This window comes from Aquila chrysaetos, chromosome 20 (genome assembly GCF_900496995.4).
Source record: "Aquila chrysaetos chrysaetos chromosome 20, bAquChr1.4, whole genome shotgun sequence".
Taxonomy (NCBI): Eukaryota; Metazoa; Chordata; class Aves; order Accipitriformes; family Accipitridae; genus Aquila; species Aquila chrysaetos.
Window position 1 is genome coordinate 25012351 of NC_044023.1, and position 14061 is coordinate 25026411.

At 39.5% G+C, this 14061-nt stretch overlaps 2 protein-coding genes across 5 annotated transcripts in view; one reads left to right on the forward strand and one right to left on the reverse strand.

Annotated features, from left to right (window-relative positions):
- The window catches only part of TMCC1 (transmembrane and coiled-coil domain family 1), a 188384-nt gene extending 179579 nt beyond the window's left edge, over positions 1 to 8805 (reverse strand). For both annotated transcript variants that reach the window (XM_041118724.1, XM_041118723.1), the window contains exon 1: positions 8695 to 8805. The gene's annotated coding sequence lies outside the window, so the exon portion shown is untranslated. The remainder of the gene's footprint in view (positions 1 to 8694) is intronic.
- On the forward strand, positions 4936 to 11521 carry TRH (thyrotropin releasing hormone). Of its 3 annotated transcripts, none has more exons than XM_030043786.2 (3): positions 4936 to 7626; positions 8632 to 8849; positions 10028 to 11521. In XM_030043786.2, the coding sequence occupies exons 2-3, from the start codon at positions 8654 to 8656 to the stop codon at positions 10609 to 10611; spliced, it is 780 nt and encodes a 259-aa protein (XP_029899646.1). In that variant the 5' UTR covers positions 4936 to 7626; positions 8632 to 8653; the 3' UTR covers positions 10612 to 11521. The 3 variants fall into 3 exon arrangements, with proteins under 3 accessions (XP_029899646.1, XP_029899647.1, XP_029899645.1); XM_030043787.2 differs by having other exon boundaries at positions 8638 to 8849; XM_030043785.2 differs by lacking the exon at positions 4936 to 7626 and having other exon boundaries at positions 7643 to 8849.
- Positions 11522 to 14061: the final 2540 nt, after the last annotated feature.

Sequence of the window (14061 nt, forward strand, 5' to 3'; positions counted from 1 at the left end):
ACAGAAATGCCTTTCCTCAGCTATAGGAAAGGTCTGTATTCCTGAAAGCTTGCCTGCCTCGTAAAACTATACTATTGGTCTAATAATAGGGACCATATATATCATTGTGGCTGTACTCACTCTGGCATTCTGATGTTATTAAAATCAAGATGAAGAGAAGCAGGAATTATACCTCTCACAAAAATAGAGTACGTCCTCCTGCAGGGCAAACTATTTTCATATTCTGATGCATGAGAAGCTGCATTTTAGAAAAGATCACAGAGGAAGGGAGACAGTTGTCCACCTATTACTGATACCCATCTCCATAATTTTCTCCCTGATTAGTTCAATTCAAGGAACAAACTGGGGGGAGTGATTTAAATAACCTGTGCTTTTAGATTTTCCAGAGAAAACAAAAGAGCTGATTTGCCTCTCATTTCTGTTAGCAAACAAGTCACTCCTGATTTACAATACTGTTAACAAGAAGAGGTTCAGACAGAACAGCTTAGGTTTGCAGTCATTGCAAGAAACACAATTCAGTAAATAACCAAGAGGATAAAATTGTTTAAAGAGATAAGAAGCTAGAAACTACAGTCCCAGTGACAGTGTACACTTAATAAGAATTAATGGGATGCTTTAAGTAGCCAGTGGAGATATTTCTCCCAGCCTTGCACAAAGAAGTAATGTCATGTAGGCAACCTTTTAAATGAGAAAAATGTGTGTCTTGTGATGTACTATCAAAAACCCAAGCTATTTTAATAAATGAATGCTAAGTGAATGGAAGAAGTGAATGGATTTTGGTCTTACTTCTTGACTCTGCCACTACAGCTCTGTGACCAAAGGCAAACCACTTAAATATTCAGCACCTCTCAGTGAAACTGGTAACAAATGAAATGGCAGGCAGCACATTAATTTCACACAACAATATTTTTTTATCCTATAGTTGAAGAAAAGAAGAACAGTTTCCATAACAACTACTACATTTCAGGATTCTTAGAAGGATGACTATACTAATGAAGACCAATGTACTTCAGTTACCCATCTCTGACAGTGACCAGAGCAAGGTGTCCCAAGGAAGATGCAAAAATAAAATATCTGCCAAGGAGAACTTTCTGCCTACCTCCAAGCTATCATAGTTGACTGACTGCACAAAACATGAGTGTTTATATTCTTTAAAACAGAGATCAGACTTAGGTTAGGAGCAGATTTTCTCATTATTCACCTTCAAGATCTTTTTAGGGACTGATAATTGTGTGCCCAGTGACAGACCTAATGCTAAGGCCCAACTGTTACAAACACTGACATTGAGCTGGGCAAGTACCCAGCACAAGTAGAGGACCCAGGCTCCTGCACACACGTGGGGAGTGAGCTGAGCCAGCAATCCAAGCAACAAGCAGGTTGGAGAGAAGAGGAACACAAACCTCAATCCTCACAGGTCGCATATAAGGGTCTGACTCTGGGTTTGAAGGAGTTGTCTGTCTCTCAGTTCCCACATTTAGAAGCCCTTTCAGAAGCTGGTGTGCCCTTGAGAGTGTTTAAAAAAAAAATAAGGAACTTCATCAACAGAGTTGATACAGAAGCTCAAGGGACTTGAAGCACCTGTGATAAAAGACAGCAGTTTGACAAAGGGGTTGAGGATCACTGTGGTGCTGAAATGCGTAAATGTGTATTTAGGTGTGAAATGTGATAGTTGGGCATCTCTGTGCAATTCTAGAACCAACCACAGACATACATGCTTACTGGGAGCCAAACCCTGTGCTGACAAAAGCTCTGGGCAAGTTTGGGGTTGTCAGTGGATTTGTGACAGACAGAAAATTACAGCTTGGAAGATGGCTCTGGAGTTTGAGAAAAGAAACTCTCCCTCCTACCCATTAATTCAGCTCATAGTGTCATGAGTAACTGTGCAGTGAGTGGGAAGAAAGGACATTACACTTATAAAATAAACCTCCAGAAAACTTTTCAATAGAAAAATCACCTGTGGGGAAAATGAAACAGAAAAAAATTGGCCCAAAAAAGCCAAAGAGAATTCTAAAAATAAAGATAGCATATTAAAAAGAGACAGTTTTCCAGCTCTGAAATAGGAAAAGGACATTGTTCATGAAACAAAAGACCCTTTGAGGTGCTTAAATTTAACTTTCTTCCTTCAAACAAAGCATTAAAGCTCTACTAAATCAGACCAAAATAAGACACAAAAAAAAAAGTCTGAGTGAAGGGCCAGATGCTTAGCTGGAAGTCCTGGCCATTGCACTGTGGATATAATTTTGCACCTACTGAGAAGCTTTGCCTGGGGATGTAGTAGTAACACAGGATTTCATCCCTGTTCTCTAAAGGGAGTCCTCAGCTCAAAGGTGTCAAGAAGCAGATTTTAATGAGAATGAAAACAGGCTGATCTCTCTTCATGTGCTTCCATGAATAATTTTTGACATTCAGTTTCTGTCAACAGATAAGGGAACTTCTTTTACGAAATTATGATTATAAAATGAGTGAGAATACAAGCCAAATTTCACCCTGTAGAATTCTACTGAGCCTGACTTTTGGATCTAAAACACTTAGAAAGCCTTCCCTTTGAGCTGTCTTCTAGGGCAAAGGAGTCCCTGAACAGTGTAGGAAACAGTGTAGGATTTCTGACCTAGCATTGGATTGTACTCCTATTCATCCTGGCATAGAGGGTATTCCTCAGAGAAAAGGAATTCCTAGCCCCTATCTGCTGGAATGAGAGATTTACATGCATTTTTATGCCATGTAGAACACCTGCACCAGTAACCAGGAATTAATCTACAATGTCTAGAAGCCAATTAGGAGCTACTACTCCTGTTCTGACCAGGTGCCAGAGGTCCAGAAGTCTGCCCAGACAAAAAAAAACCAAAACCAAAAAAAAAAACCCCCCACAACTTCTGTGGAGATGCTCTATTCCTCATTTGTAAATTTGAAGTGACATTGCTGCTGTAGCCAGGCATGCAGGCCTAAGACACTCTTTGTACTCATTCCGGTACTCTCTTTGTAATATTTCTGTCTCTAAGCACACTTATTGTGAAAACTGCATTGCAGTCTTAGAACATAGATGTTCATTGCTGGGCGGTTCATTGCTGGGCAGTTCCTACTGGCAGAGGAACATAAAGGATCCTTAGCTAAATCTAATGTAATCAAGTTTCACCCAGGTACTTTAAATCAGATTTTTAAAAAATTGTTTGACTAAAGTATTTCTGTTCCCAGAACTCAGACTGCTATATGCTGGGGAAACACTGATCTCAGTACTCCTATGAAGACAAAGAATTTGTTGCTGAGATGCCCTGATGATCCTGTCCCACAGAGCAGAATCTCTGTCCACTGCCACCAAGATTCTTGCATTCTCAGAGGAAAACACTCTTCTCACCCTGAAGGTTTTTCCTCAAATGTCTTAGTAAAACATTTGTCCGCCAAAAGAAAATGAATTTCATTTCTAAATCTCCAAGCAACATCCTTCTTATGCTTTTACCAGCATAAAGACAGAAAACACCCTGCTGTTATCTTCTCCATGTGTAAGGACATAAACACAGTAATCAAGTCAACTCACGCCTCTCTGATTAAATGTGAATGCTAAATTGAACAGGATGATACCTGGACAACATTTTGACCAGAGTCTGACGCTAGCTGTGCCTGGGATGGGGGTATTGGTAACTGTAAATACAGAGATTTTGGGACTGAAGGTATTGCCTGTCTGGCAAATCTATTCCTCTATTTGTGATTTAGAGGGCTGGAGCTGATGGTTTAATAAGAACGTCCCACCCACAAGAGCTGACTGGGGATGTACCACAGAAACAAGTTTCTGTCAGAAGATGCTTTTTCAAAACTTAAATGCTTTGTAAATACGTTTTAGCTGAAAAAAAAAAAAACCACATTCCACTGATTTTTGAGACCAGCTTCCTAGCAGGGCTGTTGAGGAACCAATGTCCCAAACATATGCATTAAGAAGACTGCTCAAATCTGCTGACTCCAGAACTTCCTGACTGCTCCCAGCTGCCTGATGGTCTCTGCAGGTAAGAGAACTTCCCATTGGTATTAAGGGATTGGCTCAAGATTTGTGGATAAACTCCACTGGAAAATAACAATCAGTACAAACCCCACCTTGTGCTTCAAGGGCAAGACTAATTTTTAACCTTGCTTCTTCACAATACATAGAGAGCAATTTAGCTATCCACGCAATTTAATTTAAAAAAAATCCTGCCGAAACAAGCCAATTCACTTCACACACTTTGTGCCTTGCGGAAGAGATAAACTCTATGTGACAGATAGTAGTCACAATGCTAATGTGCTCCAAATATTTTATGTTAAAAAGAATAGAGAAAATGTGATTAACTGAAGAAAAAAATGTAACGAAGTAAGATTAAGAAGCTATTCAGTATTACTGAAGCCTTCAACCACATGATGAAAACATCCTTTTTTTTTTTTTTTAATTTAGAAGGCATGCTTGGCTTCAGCAGCTTATGAAGAAAGCATTGTAGGGAGCCAGCAACAGAATACTTGACAACTTTAGTGTTCTGTTTCACTTTCCTAAAGACATGTTTAAAAATGCAGTTCCCATTCCATCAATGCCCACTTTAATTTATAGGTCAATACATTAATTTTTTAAACTCAGGTGTCGTACCATAAGAGATCTTAAAGAGTTACTACACCCAGGAAATGCCAAGCAGCTAGTGTGAAGTAAATGTAATTCCTTATGAGGTTCATTGTGACTGATGCAATAGCAGTTCCCAAATCTATGGCATTAGTATTTGACTATGCCAGAAATAGCGTAATGAAGAAGACGACCCGTTAGCTTGTCTAGAGAAATCAGGGGGCACAGTTTGGTTTGTGATGGCTGAAGAGTCTCAAAAAAGAAAATAACCGAGGGTTAGGTGACAGACAGGGCATTGACTGCACAGCCTCATGCATTTGGCCATTACTGCACATGCATTACAAGACTCAGTAAGAGTCCAGATTAATGTCAGACTGGAGGGAGAACTACCTGCTAAGAATTAGTTCCAGCTCATAATTACATATTATGAGGATTTTCACATTGGAGATACGTGGCAAATGCAGATTTATTAAATTGTAGTCATACAAAGTTCCCAAGCATAAGTCTATCCTATCATTTCTAGGTAGCTGAGAAATTCAGTATGGCAACTGCTGTATCACAAGTGAAATCTGACTCATTCACTCAGTGCTAAGATGAAATACATTCAGATGGGAGGCTATTTTTAATATCAAATTCTTAGCTGTTCCTTGAGTTAATTTGCTTATATGATTTTGTATATGTGAAAGTGTTTCAGCTGTTTAACCTTCTCTTTTCCCATCTATGTTTTCAAAGAGCCATGCTTCAAAGTGTGAGAGGATTTTTTAAAATTCAATTCAATATGTGGATCATTTCAAGTCAGAGACAGACAAGTTCTAAGGCTAACCCCACTTAAAGGAGAAATCTGGCTGATTTCATGGACTTTGGATTAGGCATTTTGTTTGGGCAAATCTGGGGCTAAGCTACAGACAGCTATCGCTTTGTTAAACAAGCAACTCTGGTATTAATGAAGGCATTTAAAACACTTTTCAACATTCTTTAGATTCCTGGGAAGTCCTAGTGCATTGCTTAAAACTAAAAATACACAGGAACTGTCTTTACAGGGATCTTTGCTTTGGATGAGGGACTATTAGTTGCCCAGTCATTGTTTACTGGCCCGCTATAGTAAATTGCCTGTTGATCTTTGAAATTAATTGCCTTGCAGATCTTTGGTTCTGATGCCTGCTCAGGAAAACAATATTGATGTGGTCTTAGATTGGCAAAGACAACATCTTTATAAAGCCATAGATGTGTTCTGCACATAAGGTGCATGATGTCTCAAACTCCCTTAGAAATCCAAATAAGAAGGAAAATATATTCCATTTTAAATATAACCGCTACAAATGCAGCTATAATGCTGTAAGCCCCAGTCTCTGTCCCCACTGCAAATCTGGAACAAGTGCACTGACATCTAAGACTCTTCTCAAATTACAGCAGGGTAATTAATATCAAAAAGCACATCTATACACAGTTACTAATACATTTTTCCTGAGATATTAAGACAAAATTCAGGAGATGACCACACTCTCATGGAATAAGACTGAGGTAACGGCTGCATTCCACTGAAGTCACCCCAAAGAAGCCAGCTTTCATTTCCCAAAGAAATGAAAGCAAGATTCTTCTTGTGTATTTTCTGATCCATCATATCAAGTTGAATGGGGTGGGGAAAAAAGGTCTGTAAGATGACCATTTTTTGTTAAATCTGATGCATAATAAGTCATGTTGACAGAGAACAACTGACTTCACCACTTTTTAGTTTTATATGGTATTTCCATCATCTGTTCAGACATAAAATGCATTTTGTCTTAAGGAAATTTTACAGGCCACATGAGGATCCACATTACCTATAAGCATAACTGATCCACTTTTAAGTGCAGTGTTCTTAGGAGCATCCCCAAAATGCCTTCTGTCTCAGACTGTGGCAGAGAGCTGCTAAAATGCCAGTGTCCTACCAAGAAAGGTGTTCTCAAGCCATGGTGACAGGTTGCTGGTTTTTGTCGCTACTTACTGCTGAAGACAAATTTTAACTTAAACATTTTGATGGCAGTGATGAGAAGGACGTAGAAAGGTTGTTTTGTGTTCATGACACTGGTAGTAAATGGGAAAGCAGAAAAACATTGACTTCACTTGGTTGAAACATTCCTTGTAGTAACAATAAAAGAATCCTGAACTGCTTCAATACTGTGAGCAATCTGTACTCCAGTTTTAGTCCTACGTATTGTCATCAGGATCACTAAGATTATCAAAGAATCACTAGCTCTTTATCTGTGCCCCCTGCATGATCTGTTTTTAGTAGTATTGTGTGGAAGAATATCTTGAATAGACAGATGGGTTAAAGAGAGGGAGTCCTATTCCTAGTTACAATAGCGTAATGCTTTTTGAAGCACATAGCAGCAACGTAACTATGTTTTAACATCTAATGCTATGCACCCCATATTCTAATGTACTGCTTAGAGAAGCCTATGCCAAGAAAATATGGAATTGTGAGCCAAAAACTGTATAGTGTCATTCAAACTAAGAACCCACGGTATAAACTTATTTAAATATAATCCACCGTATTTTTTTCATTGCTTTTCTTCCTTAGCTTAATAAATTACCTACCCCTCTGCATTTACTCCACAGTGCTTGCTTAATAGAGGATACACAAGCTTCTTTTTGTTAAGCAGAGAAAAATCTCCTTTTCTCTATGCTGTGTTACATAAAATTCAACATAATCTCTTTAGAGAATGGAAAAATAGCAATTTCTGGGAGTCAAGCATGGATATACAGAGGTCAGCAAATAACTATCAGAGTTTTAAAATGCATCCAAAATGCAGATCTCTGACATCAGTAAAAAAAAAGAAAACAACACATCACCTAAATTACCTCACGGCTATTTGCATAAAGGGTCCAGAGGCAGTACAGTATAAGTACGGAGGCACAAGCCATCCAAAGAGAACTTAGCAACAGTTCTATTGGATACTGTGTGTCTGTAGCAGAAAAAGGGCAACTTTGAAGCTCAGATGTGCAAACAGCTTTAAAGGACTAAACAACCTCTTGGCAGATGCATCAGGCAAAAATCTGAAACTACAAACCAGGTAATTTACCAAATAATTTCCTTTTTAGCTGATTCTAACTTTCCTGCTAAAGGTTGCTCTGAGTCAAATAGCCTATGTGATAGTCTTAGGGCTGTTATCCAAGGACTTCATCAGAAGTGATAGAAACCTGTCAATAATAGAGGTAATAAATGCATTCTCTATTTTAAAAATCTGTAGAACTTTGTAAAATTGTGCATTTCTTTTATGTTCTGAAGATATAATTAAGCTGAATGACTGCTATACTAGTATTACAGATGTATTCCATTCTACTGAAAGAACTCTGCTTACTGGAAAATAAATCCATGATAAGTGCATTAGGAATTCTAGCTAGAAGAAATAGAAAAACACTTGCTATCTGGCCAAGAGGTAATAGAGGGTATGATTATTATTATGTCTCTGAAAAAAATATGAGGTGCTTCCCCAATGCAAGAAATCTCCCTGACCAACGGAGCTACTATATTGACAAATACAAAGACACACGGCGACTTTAAAAGTATAGAAATAGATATTAAAAAATTAATGGATTATTAAAGTTGGGCTTTAACTAAAGGTGGAACGAAAGTGCTGCAAATCCCAGTATTATTTTAAGATGAACCCTTAGCACAGGAATTGCCTGGTGGAGATTGTTAGTACAGGTATATGTGGGCAACAGTTAACACAGAGTTCAAGAGGGAAATTATTTTTTGCCTCTTGGCAGAAGGCAAAGCAAAATCACTGGCTTTCAGAACTATCTGTGCATCAGGAAGTTAGGTGTTTAAAATGTTCATTTTTATTCTGCCAGAAAAATGAACAAGTGCCTGGTTTTAATTATGAAGAATTTACAGATTCTTTGAAGAATATAAAATAAACTGAGAGGTTAGTAACAGAAATGAGGAAGGACCCTCATAAGAGACTTCAATCCCTACAGCAGTGTCATATTTCTTTTTCAGTGTCTGGAAATACTGCTATTATTGCTAGGTTTGTTTGCTCCATCCTCCTCCCCTGTTGTTCTCTCTCCCATGGAAGCTGCAGGAACCCCGGTCCCACAATGCCATCTATCCAGCTGCCCCTGCTACTCCTCTGCCTGACCTTGTGTGGTGCTTGCCTCAACGGGGGGCAGCCTCTTCCAGAGGGAAGTGAGAACATGGGAAGAAGTCCCCTGGATGACATCCTGCAGAGGTCTGAAAGCCTCATTCTTCAGTCTGTCCTCAAGAAAGCTGAAAAGGAAGAAGAGATGAATAAAGGTATGTATAACACCAGGGACATCTATCTGGTGATGTTGGCATAGTACTTGGCTGAGATCATTAGATCCAATGTACAGTTCCAGGTTCTAATGTATATATTTACTACTGTAACTAAGAGGAGGGGAAGGATAGGAGGTCTGCTGCAATACCCTGACACAGAGTTCTCAAAAGGCACTTTCTTCTCTAAGATCACCCCGCTTGGGCAATGCTGTACCATCACTAAGCAGCTGCTGCATAATAAGAAGGTAGAAGCCTGTCACAGAAAACCTGCCTGTCTGGCAAGTACTTCCCTAGGGAAGCTCTAAGAGGAAATGTGGAGGACATTCCCCAGTTATGGACCCTGTACTTAATGTTAATTGGAGGTGGGAGTGCTGCCAGTCACCTACTACCTCAACCCACTGGTTTCTACACCCCAACAGAGGTGGGCTTTTCCATGGCTGGGAATGCAGAGGCTGCTCTAGTGTTCACTGCCTCCTAGCTTGCAGATGCTCTACTCTCACTAGTCACAGCAGTGGAAGCAAATCAGACTCAGGGATTGCAAGAAGCAGCACGTAGGTGCCTGCCACCAACTAGGAGCACAGAGCCCTTTCAGAGTGGAAAGAGGAGCTGGCCTCATAGTACCCATAGAAAAAGCCTTCCTCCCTCTTCACAAAAATGCTGAGAGTTGGTCATGTCTGAAATATTAAAAAGAGCTTAAGAATGAGTAAGAGACACTAATAGAATTATGATCGGTAGCTGGAAATACCGAGCTGGCTTTCAAATGTCAACATCCCTGCTTCTACTTATGTCTCAGCCGTACCCTTTCCCTGTCTCATGATGATTTCCAGCTCTTCCCCATACCCAGTTTCTGCAGCTGATTTCTTCCAGCTGCTCAACATCTTCTACTCACCTCCCTTTACCTGAATCAACACATTAGGCTTTGTCATTGCATGTCTTCCCATTTGGCTCCAGCTAGTTTCTAATGTATCAATCCAGCCTTGCTAAAAATGTGCCAGAACTGCTTTGACAGATGCCATCCAGAGTAATCAAATTCAAGACCATACAGTTAACTGTGCAATTAAATGGGCATAATGAGCAACAGATTATGATCCTGCACCACAGAACTCCACAAATTCCCATTTCGACTTCCTTAGTGAGGATTATGGGGGCTCATTAATACTATTCTTTTCCTTCGACAGAATCAAACGCCCCTCTGCCAGAATGGCTTTCCAAAAGACAACACCCTGGGAAAAAGTACTTAAGTGACCTGGAAAAGAGACAGCATCCTGGAAAAAGAGATGTTGAGGAAGACACATCTTATGGAGACATTCAGAAGAGGCAGCATCCAGGGAAAAGAGAGATAGAAGATGACCTTGATGGCTATCTAGAGCTGAAAAAGCGACAGCATCCTGGCAGAAGGTCACTGTTGGATCAGTATGCTGACACCCCCAGTCCACAGCTAACCTACTTGAAAGAGTTCTCCAAAAGACAGCATCCAGGCAGAAGGTATCTGATGTACAAGCACCAGCATCCTAGCAAAAGAGGCTGGAATGATGAGGTAGACCTAAATGACCAATATGGTGAGAAACGCCAGCACCCTGGAAAAAGGCATGGGGATTCTGACAGCTCAGATGATGCAGGCCCCTGCAACTTTCAGGAGTCCTTCACCTGTAACAAAGGCAGCTTGTTGCTTGATTTAGTAGATGTTAGCAAAGACAGGGTAGAAGAAAAACGTCAGCACCCAGGAAAAAGATCAGCATGGGAGAGTGAAACAGAGGAATGAGAAAATAATTGTGTATCATTTGCATTTAGTGAAGTAAACTGCCAGATCACTAAAAAATTCTGTTCACTCCCTTCTGGCTTCCTGCTGCTGACCTCTGCACCTATCTTTCAGTGCATTAATGTTTCCATTTAAGTTAATGGCTTTGTCACACACTTAAAGGAACTAAAGGACCCAGTTGAATGGGACAGGCAAGTACTGAGGGTCTTCAACTCCCTTACTTTAGGAAGTTATAAGTACTCATTTCCTTATGGGCCCAGACCCCAGAATAATCCCACTGTGTGTGTCCAATTTTCTGTTCCCAAATGACTAAACCAGGCTCTTAAATATCTGTTCTGATGTTACTAAAGTGGAATAATTACATGGTTTCCTCTCACATCAGTGAAATCAGTAAATTAATAGAGACAGAGAAAAAAGAACAACATATATGACAATTATTTCAAAATGAAATTGAATAGGTTTTCAATTCTAAATGACACATTAATGAGACCTGAACCCTTGCATACTACAATCTGTCCAGACAGTAAGCACTGAACAGAGATAGGAACTGTTCCAACTGGAACGGATTAGATGACTGACTTCATAGTTTGACTTGGAACTGGCACACAAAACCCCTTTTCATCGAAGAGGCTGCACAGTGCAAAGGGTTAATTCATCCCAGAGCATCTGAACCGCAAGTTGTGAACCTGACTGCATACACCCCATACTACAACTCCCATCCTGGTGTGTCCACATTTCAGTCATGCCACTTGAAATCATGACTTCTCCTCAGATATTTAAAAATGAAACGAGCAGACATCCTCTTCTTCCAATACGGATTTCTGATTTCTCTCCTCTCAAAGGAATGCTTTTACTTTCCATGGTCAGACTCCCAAAAGTGTTTATTTGATATGAATGATTCAATAAACATCAACAGTCAACTATGGGTGTCCTTATTGGTTTTGCAAACATACTGTAATAGAGTGAAAAACATAAAACCAACCCAAGCTAAATAAATAAATTAACATCAAAGAGTATTTTTCTAGGCACAATCTCCTTGCATTTTGGTGGTCAGCACATGTTCACATGTAAAACTGTTTTGCTACTTTAGTGGAAGGATGATTTGCGTATAGATAGATTCCCTTTTTAAATCTTCTACCTCTACGACACACAAACTTATGCATCTGGGCTAAACCCACAGCAACTTTGTCACCTAGTTCACAGGGAACTTTATTAGAAGTCTGATTTCCTGTTCACAGGTCTAAACAATAGATTTACTGATTTTTGCAATTAATGTGCAGTTATTGAGTGCATTGAGTTATTCATATCACTTCTTGTACATTCAAAATGCATGTCAATATTTCGCTAGAATGTTATTTTTTATAAACAAATGAGTGTGTTTTCCACTGACATTCATCCTTCTCAATACCATCAAGACACATTAAGTGCCTTGAGTGCTCCTTTTAAATACGATTGTTTCCCCACTCAGTGCCTCAGAGCACTTCCTCAGTTATAGAAGTTAGTTTTGCCATATGATTTAGTTACCCTGAAGAAGAACAATTAATCATCTCAGTGAGTTTCACTGAAGTTAGATGCTCCCAGGCTGATCAACACATAACATGGACTATCAAATGATTTCTAACTTTGGAGATAATATGCTATTTAATATATGTGACAACTGGCAGACCTCCTCTATTGACAGGGGTTTTCTAATTAAGAAGTGCTGAAGAAATCCTCAGAGGAGGTAGCTGGGAATATTCCATACACTTCAAATTCCTTCAGCACACTTTCTGTGTATGATGCCTTTTAAAATGTTCAGTTTTCATTTTATAAGGGGAAAAAAGATTTCTCTAAAGAATACCATTCCATATAGCATTTCCGGCAATGAATGAATGCTTCTTAAACCTCAGGGAACACTACTATACAAGACCACCACCACTTGCTACAAAATGTCCAAAATAAGTGAAAAACAGGAAAGAAAAAAATACCAAGTGGGTAGACATGGGCAACAGCAAAAACTCATCACAGCTCCTGCAAGACAAGGATGCTGCTGTGGCTGCTGCAAGAAAGCCAAGGTGGGGAAGGGAGAGAAGCATGAAAGCCCAAGGACAAAGTTTTTAATGTGCAGCTACAAACAGCTGGTTCAAGCTATTAGGTTACTGCCTATAAAATCCACCATTCTGAATAAGTGTCAGATGCCCTGTATTATCAATAAATCAATCACTTATTGAAAAGGAAAGGTGTAGCCAGTGAAAAGCTAGCACAACTGATTTTATGTAAGTCTAATTTTTCCATCTTCTGTAATTTAGGTTCTGAGTGCTCCGGTATTTTCAGATGCCAAGTTCAGCCAGGGGCTAGTCATCTGTTTAAAAGCAAGGCTATCACTAGTATAATTTTTTAAGGAATTATTTCTATTGGTTTTGAGTTGTTTTGCTTTGTTGGGTTTGTGTTTTGTTTTTTTTAAAAAGCCAAGCCTGAGCTGACAGCACTTTACAGTAAATCAGATTTATCACGTCACTATTATCATGCCTGCAGTTTTTTAAATTTGCCTCAGTTTGGAGCTGCTGAAAATACACTTGCCTGGCTGGGAGAGGCACAATGTAGACAGATACTGGGAGAGCTTTGACCCATTTCAATTACTTTAAAAAAAACCCAACTTTGTTACTCCAGCGAAAGGTCTCTGGAAAATGACAGAAACACTCTCAGGGATTCCTGGACAGGGGTGGGATCACATGTGAAAGATCCCTTCCAAGTTGTGTAGGCCAGTAGCCAGTTTAAAGGACAAGACAGATTTCCATTCAGAGAAGCACATGTACAGGTCCTGATGCTGGCCTGACATGTCCATGAACAGAAAACAGAGTAATTTGGTGACTGAAACATGAGCCAAAAGTCCTGAGCTTCTGTCAATGACCTGGGTTTGAAAATTCTAGAAACTTGAAGAGGATGACCCTGGAAACAGAACTGAATACAGGACAACGTTCTGCATTGTATTTCCCATGGATATAACAGTCAAAAGAGCCAGCAAATCTGCTACTGAGGCACCATAAAAATGCAACCATCATTGCCAAGTAGCTAGAAAAGTGACAGCCCTGACAGAAATCCCAAGAGGATGAAGTAGGATGCTCTTAACCCCCCACAGATATTTGTCTAATTATAGCTAGTTGTAGTTCTCTTTTATACTTGGGTCCCTGCACCTACATGATTATTCTGATTATGCTAAACATGGCTCATGGAGCTACATCATCTCTGAAAAGACCTGGAGATAGAGCTACAAGTGCAACCTAGGAAAGAATAAAATTAATTACCGAATTCAATTTTTGCAGGTAGGTTAGCACTTGCACCTGGTGGGGATCTAATAACCTTATTTGATCCCATGCATTTTTTGAAACATAAGACCATTTACAAAAAGGGAACAAAAATCCTGGGTTTTTTCCATTTTATATTAAATTCTCACTTTAAAACTTTCAAAAGCTA